Below are 27,524 nucleotides of genomic sequence, written 5' to 3' on the forward strand. Positions count from 1 at the left end.
CATACGCATCCGATCAGGCTCATCATAAATATGCCCCAGAGCCTCAAAAAATGCATCCACAGTCGTACGCTCAGGGACCGTGGTAGGAAGGGAGAAAGCCCAAGCTTGGGGGGCTCCCCTTAACAGAGACATAATGACCCCCACTCTCTGACTTTCTTCCCCAGAAGAGTGTGGTCTTAAGGAAAAAAAAAGCTTACAGCCCTCCTTGGAAAATCTGAACTCTTTTTTATCTCCAGAAAATGTATCAGGTAACTTCACTGGAGACTCAGGGGAAACTAATGTAACATCCCGAGCCCCCGATGATAAAACCCCCTGCACAGTGTCAGCCATCAGCTGCTGAGACTGAGCCAGGACTCGTTGTTCTCCAAGGAGTTTCTGAGACATCTGGGTCAGGTGTTTAACCTGTTCAGAAAGAGCGTGCATAGGATCCATCACACACACAGGAGAAAGAGAGCAGAGAAAAAAATGGTATTGGTCAGTTAATATCAGGATCCTGACAGCGCCGGCGTACAGCCTCCGCTGAGCAGGGACTCACCGGCACTGTAGGGACCCCTGGGGACCAGGATAGCCAGAAAGTATAGGTGCACAGGACCTGAGTGATGAAGTTTAGCAAGCCGACACGGGACCTACGGTCATGTGACTGCAAGGGGGCGGGGCTTAGCGTCCTGCTTTCAGAGAAGACAGAAAACTCAGAGTCGAGCAAAACAGAGGTCATTCACAGTACGGACAGCGAGGTACAAAAGGGGTAAACAGACGGGAGGTCAGACAATGCCAAAGGTCATACACAAGAGGGCGACGCGATACCAAGGGGAAGAGCAGAGAGAAGTCGGGTCACAAGCAGAGAGTCATACACAAGAGGTAGCGCAGTACAAGAGGGACAGGCAATCACTGCCCGCCATGTGCTGAGTTATTAGTGCCCACTCAAATGTGCCGAGTTACTCCCCGATTATTTATTTTACACATGATAAAACATAATCCATTCAAGCCTGTGCTGTCCACCATCTTAGGTAATATAAAATAAGCTCTTGGTGGGTATACTCTGATCATGCAACATACGATGGGGAGGACTAAAGGCAGCAATAGCTGCAGAAATTAAGCACTAAGCTGGAAGTCATGTCCAGATTATATGTAAGGCCAGGAAAATGACCTGGAGACACAGGATGTCTATACCCAGAATGATCCGTGTATAGCAGAGTGAGGAGTGATATCATGTATACAGACCTGTGGTACAGGTTAAGTATACAGCACAGGAATAGAGCCTTTACACATATACCACATATAGTGAGTAACCTGGTTACACTGGATCTGCACACCCAGCCTCACAGTATGTAACAGAGATGAGGTCACATACAGATCATCAGACTCCATAACTGGGAAGGGGGGATAATCCGCACACAGCAGGGTCAGTATACAGTGCACTGACATGAAGTGCAGCCTTTCATCATCATACATATATACCATCCCCCGACTGCTCCTCTCACAAGTGTCTACATGTGACTGCCCAGCTCCACCATAGTAATGGCAGACACTGTATGTGTCCCTGCTCTGTCCTATCATACATATACCCAGAACTCATGAAGACTCTGTATAATACAGCAGTAATGTGGTAAATCAGAAATGTCTGCAGGGAGGACACACAAAAGCTGCCTCTGCAATAAGTGAGGGAACATGGCTGCTACATGAATTTCTGAGGTAATATTGATCCCATATATGATGTAGGAGCTGATACTACACTAGTACACAATGTCTGAGGTGAATGCAGAGTAGTATATCAAACATGTCTGCAGGGAGGTCACACAGAAGTTGTCTCACAGTCTGTGAGGAAAATGTAGCAGGCACATGAGGGACATGGCAGCTACATGAATTTCTGAGGTAATATTGATCCCATACATAATGTAGGAGCTGATACTACACTAGTACACAATGTCTGAGGTGAATGCAGAGTAGTATATCAAACATGTCTGCAGGGAGGTCACACAGAAGTTGTCTCACAGTCTGTGAGGAAAATGTAGCAGGCACATGAGGGACATGGCAGCTACATGAATTTCTGAGGTAATATTGATCCCATACATAACGTAGGAGCTGATACTACACTAGTGCATGATGTCCGAGGTGAATGTGCTCCTATCATCTGTCATGTGGTGATAACCCCAGTATTATACTCCCTGAAACTGCAGACATGGTTCCTCCTGTTCATCGTTCATCCTGTGTAAGAAAGAGGGAGAGAGACAGATTTCCTGTTCTATATAAGCCCCACTCGCCTCACAGTAACCCACCAGGCACAGACATACTGTGCTTCTTAGGGTGTGTGCAGACGCTGCGGAATCCGCTGGAGATAGGATGGTGGAGATAGGAACCCGCTGCGGATTCCGCAGAAAGAATTGACATGTCAATTCTTTCTGCGGTTTCAAAACTGCAGCAAATCCGCGCGGATTTTTCCGCAACGTCTACACAGAGGTTTTTTTTTACCATTCATTTGAATGGTACTGTACACCGCAGCTAAAACTGCTGCGGGTCCGCAGCGGCCAAAACCGCTGCGGAACCGCAGCGGAATCCGCAGCGTGTGCACATACCCAAAAACTGCTGCGGTGTACAGTACCATAATATCCTATGGATATTAAAAACCGCAGTGCAGACGGTGCGGATTTTTCCGCGCGGTTTTCCTGCGGTTTCTAAACCGCAGAAAGAATTGACATGTCAATTCTTTCTGCAGATTCCGCTGCGGTTTGCCATCTCCTCCATTGTGGAGATGAAAAACCGCAGGCTAATCCGCAGGTATAACCGCAGGTCTTTTGACCTGCAGATTTACCTGCGGCGGCCAAATCCGCACCTCAATCCGCAGCGTGTGCACATACCCTTACTCTGAAACAAACATCACTCTTGCTTAAAATCTACACCACTATACCAAAAAAGCTGCAGGAGTAAAAGTCCACCCATCCCCAAGTCATGCCCTCCTCAAACTATGGCTCCAGTGGTTTCTTTACCTTGGAAATTAATCCTCTAGTGACTTTCAATAGGACTTAAAACTGAAGTGAGAGGTAAGTGAATAGCTTCCCCTGACAGATGAACATGTAGCAGCTGCCGGTGGTACACCCTACTGCAGTAGTCACAATTGGTGTTGTCACCAACTATGGCCGATTAACCACTCAGAGGTTGCTGTCAAGGGTGATTACAGCATATAGATGGTTAACAGTGTGGGGGCTCCTTCTTTATCCCATCGGCTCTCTGAGTTCATGATTGTCTGATGCCAATGGTTATCTTGGCAATTTACGGCCAAATACCAGCATTACAGTCTGCCGGCTGTAGGGACCTGTTCAGAAATTGACAACATTTAGGAGGTAAAAATAGCATTTTTCATTCCTGTCATGCCATATTACATTAATTCCTGAAATGCACCTGAAGGGTTAATAAACTACATGAAAGCAGTTCTGAATACAGTGAGGGATGCTGTTTTTAAAATGCTATCATTTTCGGATGTTTTCAGATTTATAGATCACCAAAGTCACTTCAAACCCGAATAGGTCCCTAGAAAAATTAGTCTTGTAAAATTCCTTGAAAAAAAAATTAAAAAATTCTGATCCAATTCTACCTCTAACATTTTTATAAATAAATGCAAAACATATCGTCGTATATTAAATATACCATTAACATAAAGTACAATGTGCCACGAAGAAACAATCTCATAATAATTGAGGTATGATGAAACATTATTAAAGTAACACGTGTCAGATTTGAAGAACTTGGCCTTGTCACTAAGCGGTTAAAATGCTGGTGCTTACCACTGCCGCCTTCTTCAGCAGGCCTACTTCAACAGTCTTCTGTGTGGCCGGTCCGATCTAACACTCTTGCACTTCTCCAATCCACCAGGTCAATTCTTTAGTTCACATTTCTTGCTTTTATAGTGTTCTGTAGTGAAACCCTTCAGAATTTATAATGCTCCCTTGAATAATGACCTGGAAGGAGTCTTGTAAGTTTAATTGCAGGGCCTTTCCTTCTGTACAAACGTCCATAAAGTGGAGGAAGTGTTCAATGTTGTCTTTTTTTCACTGTCTTCCCTTCTAGGTCCACCTTCTGCTCCAGTCAATCTCATCTCCAGTGTTAATGGCACTACCATAAACTTGGAGTGGAACCCACCAAGGGACACAGGTGGGCGCAGAGATGCCACATACAATGTAATTTGCCGTCGTTGTGCTTGGGATGCAGGTCAATGTGAGCCCTGTGGGGGCGGCGTTCGTTATACTCCCCAACAAATGAGCCTCACAAAGACTTCCCTTACAGTGGCAAATCTTCAGGCCCATATGAACTATACCTTCTGGGTGGAGGCTGTCAATGGGGTGTCCGACTTCAGCTTGGAGCAAAGGATGTTCTCCACAGTGAACATAACCACAAATCAGGCAGGTAGGACCCTCTGCAAAACCTGTGTGTTCTATAACTGGGGCTATATTGTTCTTTAGTATGATAATTGCTATCAATGCTTCATTAAATCCCAAGAAGGTTTTCTTCTACTTCTTATGCTGAATGTTGCTATGCTGTTTGATATTATATATATAGTGGTGCAGTGACCACTGTGTCCGCTAGGGGGCGCTGTGTGGATGTCCCAAGAGAGAGGATGAGTCGCAGAATCCTGAAGGACGTTATGTATCTCAAGGTGGGTGGCCTTGAGATGGAGACTTATGTGTGTGTGTTGATCACCAATTATATTGCTGAGGTGTTGTTTCAATGTGTCAGGGAGAAGTCTCCAGGTAACTCCAGTTACCTACAAATCCACCCAGGGGGTGTGTTTGAGAATGTTGTGATAAAAATGTGTGAATGGTTCAAGGACCTGTGATGAGGTCATAGCCATGTGACCCAGTGGGCGTGGCTACGGACCGTATAAGGTGGCCAGGATAGGTCACATGTGGTGAATGCTGGGACCCGGATAGTCCAGTGTGGAATGTCCCACTGAGATGGGGCTTCCTGGCTAACAGCCTGTGAAGTGGCTGTGAGTAATGGCGACTTGTGCCTGTTAGTTCCCTGGAGGGAATGAATGTGTGCAGCATGGTGAAGCAGCATGAGGAAAAACTGACAGGGTGAGATAACTTGGGGCTAGGAAGCCTGCGCATTGAACAGTGCACAACTTATATGACTACAGGATAACAGAGGGAAACTCTGTAATGGACACTATGCTGATTATATGCAGCTTTCTGTTGCTGTGATGGTTTATGATGCTGAATAAACCGAAGGGACTATGATTGTTTTGTGGAAAACCCGTGCCGGATCTGGTTTTGTGGCGGCTAAGCGAGTATCCCCTACTTGAATGACAGTGCTACTTCACAATATATATATATATATATATATATATATATATACACATGAATTCCTGTGCCTCTGACTTAGCACGAAGACTAAGTGTACATACTGTATATTCAGAGAGATAGCTCTTATGATGTGGAGTACAAATGTACGAATACGAAATTAAGAATGAGTCTGTACAGGCCTCCATGGAAGCATCCAAATGACTAGGATGTAAAATCAGCAGAGAATGAAGTAGAGAAGACCTCACATACAAAATCTCTTGGTCCAAAATCCAGAACTGCAGGTCATATCAGGAAGAGAGGGTTACTGATCATGAGTGGGCACAAATGGACAGCGGAAATTAATGGAGAGTAGTCGCTAATGGACAGTGGTCACTGAGGGAGAGTAATCATTGAAAGAGAGTGGTTACAGATGGAGGGTGGTACTGGTCACTAAAGAAGATAAACTGATGGAGAGTGGTCACTGAGGAAGCATGGTCACTGAGTGAGAATAGAAACTGATGGAGAGTGGGCGCTGAAGGAGAGTAGTCACTGAGTGAGAATAGAAACTGATGGAGAGTGGGCGCTGAAGGAGAGTAGTCACTGAGTGAGAATAGAAACTGATGGAGAGTGGGCGCTGAAGGAGAGTTGGTCACTGAGTAAGAATAGAAACTGATGGAGTGTTGTCACTGAGGGAGTGTGGTCACCAATGGAGATTGGTTGCTGAGGAAGAGTGGTCAATAAAGGAGAGTGGTTACATATGGAGGGCGGTACTGGTCACTAAAGAAGAGAAGAAACTGCTGGAGAGTGGTCACTAAGTGAGAATAGAAACTGATGGAGAGTGTTCGTCCGATGGAGAGTGGTTACCTGATGGAGAGTGATTACTGAAGGTGAGTGGTTACAGAAGGAGGGTGGTACTGGTCTCTAAAGAAGAGAAGAAACTGATGGAGAGTGGTCACTGAGGAAGTGTGGTCACTTATATGGAGAGTTAATGGAGAGTGGTCAGTGATAAAAAGTGGCTGCTGTGGACTTGTGGTCACCAATGGAGATTGGTTGCTGAGGAAGAATGCTTAATAAAGGAAAGTGGTCACTGACGGAGAATATTCACAGATGGAGAGTGGAAATTAGAGAGTGGTTGCTGATGGTAAGTGGTAGCTGATGGAGAGTAGAGATGAGCAAACTTGTTTGGAAAATGTTCACCAATCTCAAATTTGGCACTAACATAGCTCATTCGGATTCATAGTTCGGTAAATAATCGCGCTTACACTGATGGTTTTGCTAGGACTTTGGCTAGGATAGTGATGCTATATGATGAGCGTGGGGGACATGTTTTTGAGGGGAGGGAGTGTGTATGGAGGAGCATTGGAGTGTATTTTTTTTAATTAACTTAAGTGTAGATAGCTGCAGCCAGTCAGGGTGCAGAAACCATCCACAATGTCCAGACACAAGGGTTTCTGTCACTGGTTGCCAAAGTCACATCCTCCTCTCCATATAAAAAGCAGGCATGTTGTTTAGCAGGTGCCATTTTCTCTGTGTAACAGGGCAGAGAGGCCACTACTGCTGCTGCAAGTTGTCATATAGTTAGATAGGATCCAGTCCTGTGTGAAATCGACCTTCCAGCATCTAACTAGTTTGCGCAAATAGTGTTGTGCAGGCAGGAGTCCACATTTCCTAATCCAATTCGCTTGGGCTAATACTGTGTTGTAGTCAGGACTCAGGAGGTCACATTTACTTATCAAAATCATAAGGCCTAATATTGGGGTGCAGGCAGGAGGTTACATTTCCTAATCAAAATCACTTGGGCTACTGTTGAGGTGCAAGCAGGAGGCCCCATTTCCTAAACAAAATCATTAGGGGTAATGTTGGGGTGCAGACACCAGGCCCCATTTCTTATTCAAAATCATTTGGGGTAATTTTGGGGTGCAGGCAGGAGGCCCCATTTCCGAATCAAAATCGTTCAGGGTAATATTGGGGTGCATGCAGGAGATCACATTTCCTGTTTATAATAGTTTGGGCAAATATTGTTGCACAGGCACCAGGCCCCATTTCTTAATCAAAGTCATTTGGGTTAATATTGTTATGCAGGTACACTATCTCAGAAAATAAGTACTGATTGTTAAATTAGTGACAGGTGACTGACAGGTCTGGGCTTGGATTGTGAAACAGCAGATTAAAAGAGGGGAAGGATACATCCAACATGAGTAATAAAAAGCTGGGTCATGGTGGAAAGGGGAATAGGCTTGGTGTTCAACGTGTACGTGGGTTAGTTGTTAATGTTACTGAAAGCTCTACTGAACAAACACCGTCTCATTCTATCGAAAGACCACTGACAACATCTGTTACTGGACTGGCTACTTGACTCCCTTTCTTTGGCAGCCACACAGGCACAGCAGTAAACCTTGTAGATGAGGATCAGAAAGAACATGTGCTCCAGTAGATGGCAAGCGCTGCATCAAGTGGCCTCTGCTCCTCTTCCTCCACCAAAAACATCACACACAGTACAATCCTCATTACCCTTGTTTCCCCCCCACATCACAACTTTCCAACAGCCCAACTGACTGTGGGAAACCACAGATGGGCCATTCTGCAGAGCTGTTCACACATTGTATTCCATGGGTATCATAGGTCTGCTCCAAAGAATCACAGAATCCAGAGGAGGAAGCTTCTTCATCGATGGCCAAAATTAATTCCTGTTGGATTGGGGACCGGATGCAGTAGGGTCCGAGCAGAATCCAGACACTCGTCACTAGACATTAACCCCCGGGGTAGAGGTGATCATGATGAGACTCAGATAACTGAGATGCACGCAGACTGTACTGGGCTGTCAGCGTAGGAAGAGGAGTAGAGGGACTCTCTGGGTGAGGAGTGGGAGAACAGAGAGGATGAGGTTGTAGTTCCCACTTGGTGTGAACCCAGGGGCACGCAGCTCAGCAAAGGAGGTGGATGAGGAGGAAAATAAGGAGGTTACATTATGGCTTGCTGGACAGACATGGAGTAATGCAACCATAACAAGCACTGCATCCTCAACCACCACTCTGGCTGTGGCCAGCAGCAGTCGTGAGCCTGCAGCTCGCAGGAGCGGCAAGGGTTGCCTAGCTGGGCCCTTTTTGAGACTGCAAAGTATGTGTGAGCTACAAAGGCTCAGGAAACTTGGTCAAAGTTGAAGGAAAGATTAATGCAGCACGTTATCAACAAATACTGGAGGCAAATTTGCAATCATCAGCCCGGAAGCTGCACATGAGACGTACTTGGATGTTCCAGCATAACAACGATCCAAAACACAAGGCCAAGTCGACCTGTCATTGGCTACAGCAGAACAAAGTGAAGGTTCTGGAGTGGCCAACTCAGTCTCCTGACCATAATATCATTGAGCCACTCTGAGATCTCAAGCTCGCAGCTCATGCTAGACAGCCCAGGAATTTACAGGAGTTGGAGGCTTTTTGCCAAAAAGAGTGGACAGCTTTACAATAAGGAACCTCATCCACAACTACCACAAAAGACTTCAAGCGGTCATTGATGTTAGAGGGGGCAATACATGGTATTAAGAAATGGGGTATGTGAACTTTTGAGCAGAGTCATTTGGATGTTTTGGGCTGCCATTATGATTTAAAAAGAGAAAACACAGTAATTTGACAATAAATAGCTTCACCCAACCACTAACCTTGAGTGGAAAAAAGTTTTGGTGGTATAATCATTATTTTGTGAAAAAAGGCCAATAAACCAAAAATTCTACAGGAGTATGTAAACTTTTGAGCAAAACTGTATATTACATAGATAGATGGAAGAAAAGCCGACAATTCATCTGCCGTGTACTGTAATATCAGAGCGTAACAGGGTAGAATAAAATAGATATATAGACATAGAATGCATAATATAGATGTCAGTGACACACACACACATATATATATATATATATATATATATATATATATACAGTTGTGGCCAAAAGTATTGACACCCCTGCAATTCTGTCAGATAATACTCAGTTTCTTCCTGAAAATGATTGCAAACACAAATTCTTTGGTATTATTATCTTCATTTAATTTGTCTTAAATGAAAAAACACAAAATAGAATGAAGCAAAAAGCAAAACATTGATCATTTCACACAAAACTCCAAAAATGGGCTAGACAAAAGTATTGGGACCCTCAGCCTAATACTTGGTTGCACAACCTTTAGCCAAAATAACTGCGACCAACCGCTTCCGGTAACCATCAATGAGTTTCTTACAATGCTCTGCTGGAATTTTAGACCATTCTTCTTTGGCAAACTGCTCCAGGTCCCTGATATTTGAAGGGTGCCTTCTCCAAACTTCCATTTTTAGATCTCTCCACAGGTGTTCTATGGGATTCAGGTCTGGACTCATTGCTGGCCACCTTAGAAGTCTCCAGAGCTTTCTCTCAAACCATTTTCTAGTGCTTTTTGAAGTGTGTTTTGGGTCATTGTCCTGCTGGAAGACCCATGACCTCTGAGGGAGACCCAGCTTTCTCACACTGGGCCCTACATTATGCTGCAAAATTTGTTGGTAGTCTTCAGACTTCATAATGCCATGCACACGGTCAAGCAGTCCAGTGCCAGAGGCAGCAAAGCAACCCCAAAACATCAGGGAACCTCCACCATGTTTGACTGTAGGGACCGTGTTCTTTTCTTTGAATGCCTCTTTTTTTCTCCTGTAAACTCTGTGTTGATGCCTTTGCCCAAAAAGCTCTACTTTTGTCTCATCTGACCAGAGAACATTCTTCCAAAACGTTTTATGCTTTTTCAGGTAAGTTTTGGCAAACTCCAGCCTGGCTTTTTTATGTCTCGGGGTAAGAAGTGAGGTCTTCCTGGGTCTCCTACCATACAGTCCCTTTTCATTCAGACGCCGACGGATAGTACGGGTTGACACTGTTGTCCCCTCGGACTGCAGGGCAGCTTGAACTTGTTTGGAGGTTCTTTATCCAACATCCGCACAATCTTGTGTTGAAATCTCTTGTCAATTTTTCTTTTCCGTCCACATCTAGGCAGGTTAGCCACAGTGCCATGGCCTTTAAACTTCTTGATGACACTGCGCACGGTAGACACAGGAACATTCTGGTCTTTGGAGATGGACTTGTAGCCTTGAGATTGCTCATGCTTCCTCACAATTTGGTTTCTCAAGTCCTCAGACAGTTCTTTGGTCTTCTTTCTTTTCTCCATGCTCAATGTGGTACACACAAGGACACAGGACAGAGGTTGAGTCAACTTTAATCCATGTCAACTGGCTGCAAGTGTGATTTAGTTATTGCCAACACCTGTTAGGTGCCACAGGTAAGTTACAGGTGCTGTTAATTACACAAATTAGAGAAGCATCACATGATTTTTCGAACAGTGCCAATACTTTTGTCCACCCTCTTTTTTATGTTTGGTGTGGAATTATATCCAATTTGGCTTTAGGACAATTCTTTTTGTGTTTTTTCATTTAAGACAAATTAAATGAAGATAATAATACCAAAGAATTTGTGTTTGCAATCATTTTCAGGAAGAAACTGAGTATTATCTGACAGAATTGCAGGGGTGTCAATACTTTTGGCCACAACTGTATATATATATATATATATATATATACATACACTAGATGGAGGCCTGATGTGCTCACCCACCTATCCACTCTCTCTTTCCCCATCTGCTGACTTCTCCTGTTTGTGCTCTCTTCTTTGACCTGTCTATACCACATCTCCTGGGCAGGGGAGGAAGCGAAAGACAATACTGACATTACAGCAGGAGATCGCAGAGGATACATTTTGTGAGGTAAAATATTGTTTAAAAACAGTCACTGAAATATATTACCTCACAAAATGAATACTCTGTGATCCACTGCTGTAATGTCAGTATTATTATTATTATTTATTTATATAGCACCATTGATTCCATGGTGCTGTACATGAGAAGGGGTTACATACAAATTACAGATATCACTTACAGTAAACAAACTTACAATGACAGATACAGAGGGGAGAGGACCCTACCCTTTCAGGCTTACATGCTACAGGATGGTGGGGAAGGAGACAGGTTGGTGGGTTGCAGCAGTTCCGGTGTTGGTTGAGGTGATATCTCCAGTAGTGGTGAGGAGGTAGCGGGGTCATTGCAGGCTGTAGGCTTTCTTGAAAAGGTGGGTTTTCAGGTCCCGTCTGAAGGATCAAAATGTGGTTGATAGTCGGACATGTTGGGGCAAAGAATTCCAGAGGATGGGGGCTATTCAGGAGAAGACTTGGAGGTGGTTGGGTGAGGAGCGAATAAGTGTGGAGGAGAGAAGGAGGTCTTGGGATGACCGTAGATTACATGAGGGAAGGTATCAGGAGATTAGTTCAGAGACATATGGAGGAGACAGGTTATAGTTGGCCTTCTAGGTCAGTATTAGTAATTTGAACTGGATACGCTGAGGGAATGGAAGCCAGTGAAGAGATTTGCAGAGGGGAGAAGCGGAGGAGTAGCAAGGACAGAGATGAATTAGTCGGGCAGCAGAGTTAAGGATGGACTGGAGGTGCGAGGGTGTTAGCAGGGTTACCACAGAAAAGGATGTTGCAGTAGTCGAGGTGGGAGACGATGAGGGCGTGCACAAGCATTTTAGTAGATTGAGGGCTGAGGAAAGGACGGATTCTGAAAATATTTTTGAGCTGGAGCCGACAGGAGGTAGAAAGAGCTTGGATGTGCGGTTTGTCTTTTGCTTCCACCCCTAGCCAGATGTGGTATGCTCCATACGGTCAGACACAGACAATTTTTAAAATGAACTTTCGTTCGTGGGAAAACCCCTTTAATGTGACCGGCTTCCTCTGCCTGTAGACACGTCGCGCATCTGCTGCCGGGATCAGCCAAATGATTCACTGCGCCTTTGCGGAATTCGCGCAGGCGCAGTAAATCAGACCGCCACCATCTTTGTGCAGACAGATAGTGATGGTCACATTAAAACTGCGCATACGCTCCTAATGTATAAAGATGGCTGCGGTCAGTGAATCATTTGGCTGATCCCGGCGGCGTGTTCGCAATGGTGTTCCGCTGGTGGTACTTCGCAAGAGGCTGCGTACAGCATATACAGTGTGTGTGTGTGGTGCGTACGGTGTATACAGTGTGTGTGTGTGTGGTGCGACGGTGATCCGCTAGTGGTGCCACACAAGAGGCTGGTACGACCAGCAGTTTCCATATTGAGACACCCATCACTTGGGTGTCCCAATATGGCAGTCGGAGAACTTCCGCCGCTTGGAATTCTGGGATCCGAAGACATCTGGACGGAACAGGATGTGAAGACATTGCAAGGTAAGTATATATATTAGATACAGTTGTGGCCAAAAGTATTGACACCCCTGCATTTCTGTCAGATAATACTCAGTTTCTTCCTGAAAATGATTGCAAACACAAATTCTTTGGTATTATTATCTTCATTTAATTTGTCTTAAATGAAAAAACACAAAAGAGAATGAAGCAAAAAGCAAAACATTGATCATTTCACACAAAACTCCAAAAATGGGCCAGACAAGAGTATTGGCACCCTCAGCCTAATACTTGGTTGCACAACCTTTAGCCAAAATAACTGCGACCAATCGCTTCCGGTAACCATCAATGAGTTTCTTACAATGCTCTGCTGGAATTTTAGACCATTCTTCTTTGGCAAACTGCTCCAGGTCCCTGATATTTGAAGGGTGCTTTCTCCAAACTGCCATTTTTAGATCTCTCCACAGGTGTTCTATGGGAGTCAGGTCTGGACTCATTGCTGGCCACCTTAGAAGTCTCCAATGCTTTCTCTCAAACCATTTTCTAGTGCTTTTTGAAGTGTGTTTTGGGTCATTGTCCTTCTGGAAGACCCATGACCTCTGAGGGAGACCCAGCTTTCTCACACTGGGCCCTACATTATGCTGCAAAATTTGTTGGTAGTCTTCAGACTTCATAATGCCATGCACACGGTCAAGCAGTCCAGTGCCAGAGGCAGCAAAGCAACTCCAAAACATCAGGGAACCTCCACCATGTTTGACTGTAGGGACCGTGTTCTTTTCTTTGAATGCCTCTTTTTTTCTCCTGTAAACTCTATGTTGATGCCTTTGCCCAAAAAGCTCTACTTTTGTCTCATCTGACCAGAGAACATTCTTCCAAAATGTTTTATGCTTTTTCAGGTAAGTTTTGGCAAACTCCAGCCTGGCTTTTTTATGTCTCGGGGTAAGAAGTGGGGTCTTCCTGGGTCTCCTACCATACAGTCCCTTTTCATTCAGACGCCGACGGATAGTACGGGTTGACACTGTTGTACCCTCGGACTGCAGTGCAGCTTGAACTTGTTTGGATGTTAGTCGAGGTTCTTTATCCAACATCCGCACAATCTTGTGTTGAAATCTCTTGTCAATTTTTCTTTTCCGTCCACATCTAGGGAGGTTAGCCACAGTGCCATGGGTTTTAAACTTCTTGATGACACTGCGCACGGTAGACACAGGAACATTCAGGTCTTTGGAGATGGAGTTGTAGCCTTGAGATTGCTCATGCTTCCTCACAATTTGGTTTCTCAAGTCCTCAGACAGTTCTTTGGTCGTCTTTCTTTTCTCCATGCTCAATGTGGTACACACAAGGACACAGGAAAGAGGTTGAGTCAACTTTAATCCATGTCAACTGGCTGCAAGTGTGATTTAGCTATTGCCAACACCTGTTAGGTGCCACAGGTAAGTTACAGGTGCTGTTAATTACACAAATTAGAGAAGCATCACATGATTTTTCGAACAGTGCCAATACTTTTGTCCACCCTCTTTTTTATGTTTGGTGTGGAATTATATCCAATTTGGCTTTAGGACAATTCTTTTTGTGTTTTTTCATTTAAGACAAATTAAATGAAGATAATAATACCAAAGAATTTGTGTTTGCAATCATTTTCAGGAAGAAACTGAGTATTTTCTGACAGAATTGCAGGGGTGTCAATACTTTTGGCCACAACTGTATGTAAGATTTGTGTATATATTTCATAGAAGAAAAGCTGGCAATTCATCTGCCTCATACAGTAATATCACAGAGTGACAGGTTACAGTAGTATACACGAGTCATTGTCCCAGGGGGTCGGCGGGGGAAGGAGAGCGGCAGGAGCTGGTGTCTGTCACACCATACTCACCAAGTCTTCCCTGCATCTCTCTGTTGTCCCAGTGAAGCAGCTTCAGGAGTGTTCAGCGGTCACGTGGTACCACTCATTAAAGTAATGAACATGCACGACTCTCCACTCCCATAGGCGTGGAACGCATATTCATTACTTTAATGAGCAGTACCATGTGACCGCTGAGAACAGGAAGAAGCTGTCTCGCTGGGGCAACAGAGAGCTGCAGGTAGGACTTGCAGCGACTGTACCAGGAGTGGGTGAGTATGACGAGGGGGAGCCAAGGCGAGCCGAGCTATGCATACAAGAGGGGGAGGACGTAGGAGCCATGCATATAACGGGAAGTACGGCGGAGCCATGTATGCAACAGGGGGAGGACAGAGGAGCCATGCATACAACAGAGGGAGGACAGAGGAGCCATGTATGTGGAGCTCCCCCAGGGTCTCGCCAGGTCGACGGGGTACTCAGAGCCGGGCCCGGTGGATTTCAATGGGAGTTGTCACAGTGGCAGAGACCCGGTCTGTTGCACTGGGCGCCATTGTAAAAGGGGGGAATGTTGAGTGATGGAATAAAGTTTATTAATGAATGTTTTGTGACGCCACCTGTGGTATTCGGCAATGAAGATGTTAAGCCGACGCTGCGGACAGATCCTCTGGGACAGATGGTGTGGTGCAGCAATGATGGTGTAGCCCTCCACAGGCAGGGCTGTAGTCCCAGGGCAGTGTAGATGAAGAGATAGGGGAGAGACATGAACGGTGCAGGGCTAGGCACAAGGATGTAGCAGTGCTGGGTGTGTTGACGCAGGAATAAGTGGAGGACACCAGAGCATGTAGTTCCAAAGCTTTACTCACAGTCTGTTGCAGGTACAGGTGCCTGCTTCGCAGGGGTGTACCTAGCCTCTGTGCTGCCTGAGGCGAAGTGCAGAATGACGCCCCCCCCATAGTAAATTTTTTAAAGTCGGTAGAAATTAATCTGGTTCATATACTGTAAAAATGAGGACAATTTTAATAGAAAAATAATGATGTCCAAACACAAGGATGTCACATGATTACACACACATACAAGAGCCTCACAGAAGAAGCCAGAACAAGGGTCATTAGTGGCAATGGCAGGCCGGGCACAGCATACAGACACACAATGATGGCTGCAGAGTGGTAGCCCTGTAGGCAGATGCAGTCCTGCATCCTTATAACACAGGAGTCAGCACTGATTGCCATTCTATTATCTCTGGCACACGCCTACAAAACTCTGGGCAGCTCCAATGTGGCCGCTGCCTGGCACTGACCAGTCAGACATGTACACCATGCAGCATCGTCCACATACAATGACCTGGAGTCTGAGCATCAACAAGCCGCCACTGCACTAAGATGGTAAAATGGCGTGTCTTCCCCAACAGACCACGCCTCCTCCCAAAACGCTTAGCCAATCACAAGCGCCGCTCACAGGGCTGTCCGGAGCTAATAGCAGGGGCCTTCCTACTGGGTTGAGTAAGGGATGTGAGAGCGGGAAGGGGGATGAGCGCAACCGACGCTCAGAAGATACATGGCTGAATGCCTGCATGTACCGAGGGGCAGCATTGGACGTGGTGTGTAAGTTATGGGCAATCAGTCCTGCAGCAGAGACGTATGTGAAAGGGACAATGCATCCTGCACCAGGGCGTACAAAGAGATCATGGGGCCCCAGAGCAGAAGTTCTCATGGCTCCCCCTCCAAAAAAACAAAACAAAAACTGTCTGGGTCACATAGCTACAAATCTCACAACTTTGCTTCCGTTGCAAAGTAATTTTCCTCCTATTGAAGCCCCCAGATTCCTTTCATTGCCCCCATAAAGTATGATGCCAACTAAGGTGCCCCACAAACAATATGACCCCCACAGTGATTCCTCCACACGCACAGTATGATGACCTTACTGGACCCCCTAAACTATCGCGCCACAGTATGATCCCCAACTGTGAGCCCCACATAGCCCTCCATACTGTATAAAGGACCAACGTACAGTGTAATGGCCCCAACACAGCCCTCCATAAAGTATAAAGGCTTCCACCTAGCCCTTCAAGTAATATCATGCCCTCCACACAGCCCTCCAAATGTTATAATTACTTCCATATAGTATAATTAGCTTCATATAGTCCTCCATATATTATAATGCACCATCCATAGTCTTCCATATAACATAATGCACCCCTATAGTCATCAATATAGGATATTGCCAGCGTGTGATATTGTATCAAAGACAAGGATACAAACTTTGACGTATATGAACGTCAAAGGTGGTGAAGGGGTTAAATTACATTGTATACAGGGCACATAATACTGGACAACACATGTTCATTACATACACATCATACAGTCACACAGACACACACATCATACATGGTCTTCGTACACACAAGCTATATAACAGATGCACAGCAGGTACACATCATATACACAGAACATGCATGCAGGACAGGTGTATATACACACACTTCAGTATACACAAAATATATCTAAACACACAGACACAACCCCCCCCACACACACACACAACCCCCCCACACACACACAGACACAACCCACACACAGTTAACACAGAGACACAATGACAACCCACACACCACACAGAGAGAGACAACCCATACACCACAGAGAGACACAACCCACACACCCACACCGACACACAAGACAACCCACACACCACACAGAGACCACAGAGACACAACCCATACACCACACAACACAGAGACACAACCCACATGCAACACAGACACACCACAGACACAACCTACTCACAAATACACAGAGACACAACCCACACACACGCAGACACAACTCAGAGAGACACAACCCACACACACAGCCCACACCGACACAACCCCCACACACACAGACACATGCAGACACAACCCACACACAGTTAACACAGAGACACAACGACAACCCACACACCACACAGAGACACAACCCACACACCCTCACCGACACACATGAGACAACCCACACACCACACAGAGACCACAGAGACACAACCCATACACCACACAACACAGAGAAAACAGAGACACAACCCATACACCACACAACACAGAGACACAACCCACATGCAACACACAGACACACCACAGACACAACCTACTCACAAATACAGAGACACAACCCACACACACGCAGACACAACTCAGAGAGACACAACCCACACACACAGCCCACACCGACACAACCCCCACACAGACACAAAAAGATACAACCCCCACATACACACACAAAACCCACATACACAAAACCCACACAGAGACACAAACACAACCCACATACATACAATCCAGTCACACAACCTTCACACACACATGCTTAAACACAACCCACACAGTCAACTCAGAGACACAACACAGAGACACAACCCACACACAAGCAGACACACCAGACACAACCCACACAACACACAGATACAACCTATACACAAAGACAGAGAAACACAAACCACACACATGCAGATACAACCCATACACGCAGAACCAACCCACATAGAGAGACACAACCAACACAGATACACAACACACACACACATAAAAAGACACATCCCCCACACACACAACCCATACACCACATAGAGAGCACAACCCATACACCACACAACAAAGACACAACCCACACACACGCACACACAGACCCATCCCACAGAGAGACACAACCCACACACACAGATACTACCCACACAGATACAGTACCCACACAGACAGACACACAACCACAACCCAGACACAACCCACACAGACACACAATACACATACAGACACAACCCACACACACAACCCATACACCACATAGAGAGCACAACCCATACACCACACAACAAAGACACAACCCACACACACGCAGACACACACAGACCCAACCCACAGAGACACAGTACCCACAGACACACAGTACCCACACAGACAAACAACCCACACACAACCACGACCCACACACACGACCCACACACACAACCCATACACCACATAGAGAGCACAATGCATACACCACACAACAAAGACACAACCTTCACACACGCAGACACACACAGACCCAACCCACAGAGAGACACAACCCACACAGATATAGTACCCACACAACCACAACCCACAGACACAGAGACACAACCCACACACAATCAACACAGAGACACAACCACAACCCACACAGACACATGGAGACACAGACTCCTCTGTGCTACAGGGGTGGGAGTTGATGTACATGTGCAGCTTCTCCTGCTCGCAGCCTCTGAGCCCCACACCCACTCTCACTGCCAGGACTGCCCAGCAGGAGATCTGTCAACTTGTGGATTGGAGCTGCTTCTCCTCCTTATCTTCCAGCACAGGTGGCTCCTCTGATGTTATTTACTGGCTCTCACTTCTTCCTTTAAAAGATGCGCCATGCAGGAGGACAGGAGCACTGGCCAATCAGCTCTTCTGTCAGTGATATGAGAGCGTTCATTGGCCAGTGTTCTCCTGCAGGACACCTCCCCTCTGAGTTGCTTAATCCTGAGGGTGAAAGCTGCCGCCCACCTGTAATGGTAAGTGCATACTCCCACAGCACAGCAGGAGAGAGCAGGACATCAGGGAGAGCAGAGCTGCCAAATGCAGGCACAAGCCGGCATCTGAATGAGCGGCCCCCGCAGATGCCGCCCCCTTTTTATCAGCAGGTGGCGCCGCCTGAAGCAACCCACTCAAGTTGCCTCATGATAGGTGCGGCCCTGCCGCTTCGGTGCCGTGTCCTCCGGGTCAGGGGCTCAGCCAACTTCCAGGCAAGATGAAGTACTCCTTTCCAACACTCCGCCAACATATGTGCCTTTTCTGAACGTCTCCCTTTTGCACCTATAGTGAAGTACTCACAGTGCTGAGTTACACTGGAGTTCCTCCTGTCAAATGTTCCTATGAACTCTACTTGTACGGCAGACAGCTGTAGTCTGATTAGCAGGACCATTAGTATCCATAAAACCTCGGGGACCGGACCCCGGCCTTGCGCTGTGAACTTGGGAAGGGTTCTCCTCTAACCCTAATCCTTAGTCCTCCTCTCCTCACGTTCCATACAAATCCTTCTTATGGAGAGAGTCAGGCTTTCTATCAATTTTCCTTTCCTGTGCCAGCGGACCCAGGTCACTGAGGTCTGCTGCAGCACTTCCTTCAATCCATCCCACTCAGGGGATCTTCACTCACTGACTCCCTGAGTCAGACTGACTAAATCCTAAACTCTTCCCGCTCTTTTGGTACAGACTAAACTCCACCCGCCTCCCAGCACGCTTCGTGTTCCAAGCAGGGAGCCACCAAAGGGTGCTTTGCTACACTACTATGTTGTGTGGGATGCAGGTGTTGGAGCGTGGTCAGGTTTCTCCACCTTACCTGAATGGTGGGGTACCACACCTCAGGAGGAGGTGCAGTACCTCTGTGGTGACTGAACCCTCAGGGGCGCCACATATGCAACAGGGGGAGGACGGAGGAGCCATGTATACAACGGGGAGGACGGAGGAGCCATGCATACAACAGGGGAAGGACGGAGGAGCCATGCATATAACGGGGAGGACGGAGGAGTCATGCATACTGTCACGCTCGCGCCTTGGCTGAATGGCGCGAGCCGGGGGTTGTGGCCCCACTGTGCCACAGACCAGACTACCCTGGAAGGGGCGTGACTGCGACAGCTACCCTGGTCTTCACTGGAGCCTCTGATGGTGAGGTCAGGCTTGTGCGGCAGATAGCTGTCGGGTGGTGTCTGGCTGTGGCTGCTGATCCCACTTGGAGACAAGTCACTTGGACAGATGTGACTGACAGGCAGACTGAGACACAGGGCAAGAAGGTACGACAGATACAGGGCAAGCAGGCGTGGCTTGGAGACACTGGGCAAACAGGCACGGCTTGAGACACAGGACAGGCGGGCACGGCTTGAGACACAAGACAGGCGGGCACGGCTTGAGACACAAGACAGGCGGGCACGGCTTGAGACACAAGACAGGCGGGCACGGCTTGAGACACAAGACAGGCGGGCACGGCTTGAGACACAAGACAGGCGGGCACGGCTTGAGACACAAGACAGGCGGGCACGGCTTGAGACACAAGACAGGCGGGCACGGCTTGAGACACAAGACAGGCGGGCACGGCTTGAGACACAAGACAGGCGGGCACGGCTTGAGACACAAGACAGGCGGGCACGGCTTGAGACACAAGACAGGCGGGCACGGCTTGAGACACAAGACAGGCGGGCACGGCTTGAGACACAAGACAGGCGGGCACGGCTTGAGACACAAGACAGGCGGGCACGGCTTGAGACACAAGACAGGCGGGCACGGCTTGAGACACAAGACAGGCGGGCACGGCTTGAGACACAAGACAGGCGGGCACGGCTTGAGACACAAGACAGGCGGGCACGGCTTGAGACACAAGACAGGCGGGCACGGCTTGAGACACAAGACAGGCGGGCACGGCTTGAGACACAAGACAGGCGGGCACGGCTTGAGACACAGGACAGGCGGGCACGGCTTGAGAAGGAACAGGTAGGGACCTGTTCACACAGCAGGTATGGATGCAGGCAGGCAGGAGTGGAATATGAAGGAACGGGTTTGGACCTGTTCACACAGGAGGTGCAGGTATGGATGCAGGCAGGCGTGGAATATGAAGGAACAGGTTTGGACCTGTTCACACAGGAGGTGCAGGTATGGATGCAGGCAGGCAAGAGTGAAATAAGAAGGAACAGGTTTGGACCTGTTCACACAGGAGGTGCAGGTGAAGGCAGGAGTGGAGAGAGAAGCTGCAGAAAGAGGTTCTGCAGCGGCAGCAGGAGTAGAGCAAAGCTGAACCACAAGGTCTGTGGAGAGAAGCTGCATCAAGAGGTTCCGCAGCAGGAATGGAGCAAAGCAGAACCACAAGGTCTGTGGAGAGAAGCTGCAGCAAGAGGTTCTGCAGCGGCAGCAGGACTGGAGCAAAGCAGAACCACAAGGTCTGTGGAGAGAAGCTGCAGCAAGGGGTTCTGCAGCAGCAGGACTGGAGCAAAGCAGAACCACAAGGTCTGTGGAGAGAAGCTGCAGCAAGAGGTTCTGCAGTGGCAGCAGGAATGGAGCAAAGCTGAACCACAAGGTCTGTGGAGAGAAGCTGCAGCAAGAGGTTCTGCAGCGGCAGCAGGAGCCGTGCAGACAGAGCGGCTAGAGTGCAGATGCACAGATAAAGCTGCCAGAGTGCAGATGCACAGACTGGGAGGACACAAGGAAAAACACAGCAAGGAAGGGAGCCACGGACAAGGAGAAAGGGAGACTGATAGACAAAGGTAAGACTGAGTTCAGACAGAGACACAAAGACACAAGGACCAAGACTCAAGGGCCAGGATATTCTGCCTCCTGGCAGGCGGACAGAGAAATGCTAGGCAAGGTACCAAGACACAAGAGTACGCAGTAAGAGCCTTCAGAGAAGGCAAGACAGGGCCTGGCTGGCTCAGCAGCAAGGAGCTAACTGAGTTTAGACATTGCACAGGCAATGTTTCAGTGGGAGTGGTGAAACTAAATAGTCAAGGGCTCCAGGTGATTGGTCAGGGACAGATTACCCAGGTGCACCCTGACTGCATAAGAACCAGAGAGTTCAGGCACCGCCCCCCTATACACACAGTCAGTAAACATGGAGAGCAAGCAGGAAAACACGAGGCATAGCACATGGAGCACAGGGCTGGCAACAGACATTATTCACAGCATGGCTTGAAGCAGAAAGTAAGTTGGTGTGCGGGGGATGGGAGGCCATGTAGTGATGCCAGCAGGGTTGTTACAGTACCCCCCCCTTTACGGCCCCTCTTCCACAAGCCTGCCAGAATGACCTGAAGAAGGAGTATGGAACCACACACAGTCCAGGCTGACACGACATCTTTAAGGTAGGGTGGAGTATGTGTGCCATCAGGAATCCCAGATTGCCCGGTTTCTTGGTGCAAAAGGGAGTCAGTTTCCAACACAGAGGGTACAAAGACTTCTTCCTCCAAATTGGCAAAAGGCAGGGACCTGGAAGCTTCAGACTTGACCCGTACATCAGCTGGCCAGCTAGAAACAGAAGACACCTTCACCGAGTCCAACTTCAGCCCGATATGCCAGAAAAATTGGACCTCCTCCTTCCGGTTGGTGAGAAACGGAGATACGTAGGTCACTGTTCCAACCTCTTCACCCACCTGCCAAATGGAAGCTGGAGGCATACATACAGGGAACCATTTCAGCCTGTTACCCTGAAAAAACTGGACCACATCCTCCTGGTTAGAGGATGAGTGAAGCTCTGTCTTGGGACCTTCACCCCTAGGCCACAGGGGAGCTGAAGGCATACACTCTGGATCCATCTTCAGCCCTTTATCCTGGGGAAGACAATCAACAGGCAGGGGTGCTCTTGGGAGCAGAACACTGGTATAGTCGCTGGGGATGTGTGAGGAGACTGAGACCGCCTCCCCCTCTTCAGAGGCATCCTCACACCTTGACTTGGCGACTAGCAAACCAGGCGAAGAAGACGAGCTTGCTGACTGAATGCGACGCAAGGGGACCAGACACCTCTTGTCCCTTGGTTGTTTCAAGTGTGGTGCCTTGCTGGGTCTCCAAACATAAATGGGCATCAGGATCTCTGGTTCAGAATGACCCATGGGCATACCAGTCAGTAGATGGAAGATGAACTTCTTCATGTATAAAGCTCTGACCTGGAGCTGTAGTTGTCCTTGCAGGACTAGACTGTTTTCCAACAGGGCTCGGCCACCTCGAGACAACGCCCACGTCGGCTTCGGGAGCTGTATCACAGAGACGACACACTGACTCCGTATGGCTGGCGGTTTATACACACCAAAGGTCCCAGAAGGCAGAGAAACAGTCATTGGCTTCACAGGACAGAGACCGTCGGGATGTTCCTTCACGAGACCAGATTGCGGCTGTAAGCTTGCCAGCTGCTTTTTCTTAGACCTCTTGGACCTTACACGGGAGGCCGCCTTAGCAGGCTGAGGAACAGGAGTGTCAGGGACGGTCACAGACGGATGAGAGGATTCACCCATAGGTACCTCTTGTCTGGTCTGTATCTGGAAGCTTGAAGGGGAAGACATCTCAAGAGCAGCTGGACGAGGCATGTCGAAAACCTTACGGAAGGCCACCAGGAAGGCCCCCAGGCTCATGACGACAGGGTCCCCTGCTTCCCAAAGGGGACAGATCCAATTCAAGGCATCACCAGCTAGGTAGGACATGATATATGCCACCTTGACCCGGTCAGAGGGGAAACAAACTGCATTCTGCATGATGTAGTGTAGGCACTTTTTCAGGAACCCTTGGCACTCTTTGGGGTCCCCATAGAACCTAGGCGGATCTGCTGGGTCGTGCTCTTCGTAGGCCAGGAGCTGCTCATAGATGGCCTTGGAGACTATGAGTGGTTCAGAAGTCTCCACAATTGGAACCACACAAGGCGGAACAAACTCTTCCGGTGGCTCACACTGGCAGGGAGAGAGTTCATGACGCTCAGTGAGCGGAAGGACATGGGACTCAGCGGGGACCATGGCCTGTGCAAACTGTCACGCTCGCGCCTTGGCTGAATGGCGCGAGCCGGGGGTTGTGGCCCCACTGTGCCACAGGCCAGACTACCCTGGAAGGGGCGTGACTGCGACAGCTACCCTGCTCTTCACTGGAGCCTCTGATGGTGAGGTCAGGCTTGTGCGGCAGATAGCTGCCGGGTGCCACTCCAGGGTGGTGTCTGGCTGTGACTGCTGATCCCACTTGGAGACAAGTCACTTGGACAGATGTGACTGACAGGCAGACTGAGACACAGGGCAAGAAGGTACGACAGATACAGGGCAAGCAGGCGTGGCTTGGAGACACTGGGCAAACAGGCACGGCTTGAGACACAGGACAGGTGGGCACGGCTTGAGACACAGGACAGGCGGGCACGGCTTGAGACACAGGACAGGCGGGCATGGCTTGAGACACAGGACAGGCGGGCACGGCTTGAGACACAAGACAGGCGGGCACAGCTTGAGACACAAGACAGGCGGGCACGGCTTGAGACACAAGACAGGCGGGCACGGCTTGAGACACAAGACAGGCGGGCACGGCTTGAGACACAAGACAGGCGGGCATGGCTTGAGACACAAGACAGGGGGGCACGGCTTGAGACACAGGACAGGTGGGCACAGCTTGAGACACAGGACAGGCGGGCACGGCTTGAGAAGGAACAAGTAGGGACCTGTTCACACAGCAGGTATGGATGCAGGCAGGCAGGAGTGGAATATGAAGGAACGGGTTTGGACCTGTTCACACAGGAGGTGCAGGTATGGATGCAGGCAGGCGTGGAATATGAAGGAACAGGTTTGGACCTGTTCACACAGGAGGTGCAGGTATGGATGCAGGCAGGCAAGAGTGAAATAAGAAGGAACAAGTTTGGACCTGTTCACACAGGAGGTGCAGGTGAAGGCAGGAGTGGAGAGAGAAGCTGCAGAAAGAGGTTCTGCAGCGGCAGCAGGAGTAGAGCAAAGCTGAACCACAAGGTCTGTGGAGAGAAGCTGCATCAAGAGGTTCCGCAGCAGGAATGGAGCAAAGCAGAACCACAAGGTCTGTGGAGAGAAGCTGCAGCAAGAGGTTCTGCAGCGGCAGCAGGACTGGAGCAAAGCAGAACCACAAGGTCTGTGGAGAGAAGCTGCAGCAAGGGGTTCTGCAGCAGCAGGACTGGAGCAAAGCAGAACCACAAGGTCTGTGGAGAGAAGCTGCAGCAAGGGGTTCTGCAGCAGCAGGAAGGGAGCAAAGCTGAACCACAAGGTCTGTGGAGAGAAGCTGCAGCAAGAGGTTCTGCAGTGCCAGCAGGAATGGAGCAAAGCTGAACCACAAGGTCTGTGGAGAGAAGCTGCAGCAAGAGGTTCTGCAGCGGCAGCAGGAGCCGTGCAGACAGAGCGGCTAGAGTGCAGATGCACAGATAAAGCTGCCAGAGTGCAGATGCACAGACTGGGAGGACACAAGGAAAAACACAGCAAGGAAGGGAGCCACGGACAAGGAGAAAGGGAGACTGATAGACAAAGGTAAGACTGAGTTCAGACAGAGACACAAAGACACAAGGACCAAGACTCAAGGGCCAGGATATTCTGCCTCCTGGCAGGCGGACAGAGAAATGCTAGGCAAGGTACCAAGACACAAGAGTACGCAGTAAGAGCCTTCAGAGAAGGCAAGACAGGGCCTGGCTGGCTCAGCAGCAAGGAGCTAACTGAGTTTAGACATTGCACAGGCAATGTTTCAGTGGGAGTGGTGAAACTAAATAGTCAAGGGCTCCAGGTGATTGGTCAGGGACAGATTACCCAGGTGCACCCTGACTGCATAAGAACCAGAGAGTTCAGGCACCGCCCCCCTATACACACAGTCAGTAAACATGGAGAGCAAGCAGGAAAACACGAGGCATAGCACATGGAGCACAGGGCTGGCAACAGACATTATTCACAGCATGGCTTGAAGCAGAAAGTAAGTTGGTGTGCGGGGGATGGGAGGCCATGTAGTGATGCCAGCAGGGTTGTTACAGTACCCCCCCCTTTACGGCCCCTCTTCCACAAGCCTGCCAGAATGACCTGAAGAAGGAGTATGGAACCACACACAGTCCAGGCTGACACGACATCTTTAAGGTAGGGTGGAGTATGTGTGCCATCAGGAATCCCAGATTGCCCGGTTTCTTGGTGCAAAAGGGAGTCAGTTTCCAACACAGAGGGTACAAAGACTTCTTCCTCCAAATTGGCAAAAGGCAGGGACCTGGAAGCTTCAGACTTGACCCGTACATCAGCTGGCCAGCTAGAAACAGAAGACACCTTCACCGAGTCCAACTTCAGCCCGATATGCCAGAAAAATTGGACCTCCTCCTTCCGGTTGGTGAGAAACGGAGATACGTAGGTCACTGTTCCAACCTCTTCACCCACCTGCCAAATGGAAGCTGGAGGCATACATACAGGGAACCATTTCAGCCTGTTACCCTGAAAAAACTGGACCACATCCTCCTGGTTAGAGGATGAGTGAAGCTCTGTCTTGGGACCTTCACCCCTAGGCCACAGGGGAGCTGAAGGCATACACTCTGGATCCATCTTCAGCCCTTTATCCTGGGGAAGACAATCAACAGGCAGGGGTGCTCTTGGGAGCAGAACACTGGTATAGTCGCTGGGGATGTGTGAGGAGACTGAGACCGCCTCCCCCTCTTCAGAGGCATCCTCACACCTTGACTTGGCGACTAGCAAACCAGGCGAAGAAGACGAGCTTGCTGACTGAATGCGACGCAAGGGGACCAGACACCTCTTGTCCCTTGGTTGTTTCAAGTGTGGTGCCTTGCTGGGTCTCCAAACATAAATGGGCATCAGGATCTCTGGTTCAGAATGACCCATGGGCATACCAGTCAGTAGATGGAAGATGAACTTCTTCATGTATAAAGCTCTGACCTGGAGCTGTAGTTGTCCTTGCAGGACTAGACTGTTTTCCAACAGGGCTCGGCCACCTCGAGACAACGCCCACGTCGGCTTCGGGAGCTGTATCACAGAGACGACACACTGACTCCGTATGGCTGGCGGTTTATACACACCAAAGGTCCCAGAAGGCAGAGAAACAGTCATTGGCTTCACAGGACAGAGACCGTCGGGATGTTCCTTCACGAGACCAGATTGCGGCTGTAAGCTTGCCAGCTGCTTTTTCTTAGACCTCTTGGACCTTACACGGGAGGCCGCCTTAGCAGGCTGAGGAACAGGAGTGTCAGGGACGGTCACAGACGGATGAGAGGATTCACCCATAGGTACCTCTTGTCTGGTCTGTATCTGGAAGCTTGAAGGGGAAGACATCTCAAGAGCAGCTGGACGAGGCATGTCGAAAACCTTACGGAAGGCCACCAGGAAGGCCCCCAGGCTCATGACGACAGGGTCCCCTGCTTCCCAAAGGGGACAGATCCAATTCAAGGCATCACCAGCTAGGTAGGACATGATATATGCCACCTTGACCCGGTCAGAGGGGAAACAAACTGCATTCTGCATGATGTAGTGTAGGCACTTTTTCAGGAACCCTTGGCACTCTTTGGGGTCCCCATAGAACCTAGGCGGATCTGCTGGGTCGTGCTCTTCGTAGGCCAGGAGCTGCTCATAGATGGCCTTGGAGACTATGAGTGGTTCAGAAGTCTCCACAATTGGAACCACACAAGGCGGAACAAACTCTTCCGGTGGCTCACACTGGCAG

General features: G+C 48.7%; 1 protein-coding gene across 2 annotated transcripts in view; it reads left to right on the forward strand.

The window, feature by feature from the left end:
• The window catches only part of EPHA8 (EPH receptor A8), a 183,827-nt gene that overhangs the window by 82,524 nt on the left and 73,779 nt on the right, over window positions 1–27,524 (forward strand). For both annotated transcript variants that reach the window (XM_073570085.1, XM_073570086.1), the window contains exon 5: window positions 4,063–4,398. In XM_073570085.1, the coding sequence (XP_073426186.1) occupies window positions 4,063–4,398 (336 nt within the window). The remainder of the gene's footprint in view (window positions 1–4,062; window positions 4,399–27,524) is intronic.

Source organism: Dendrobates tinctorius, unplaced genomic scaffold (assembly GCF_039654945.1).
Source record: "Dendrobates tinctorius isolate UK_male_01 unplaced genomic scaffold, ASM3965494v1 ptg000028l, whole genome shotgun sequence".
Lineage (NCBI taxonomy): Eukaryota > Metazoa > Chordata > Amphibia > Anura > Dendrobatidae > Dendrobates > Dendrobates tinctorius.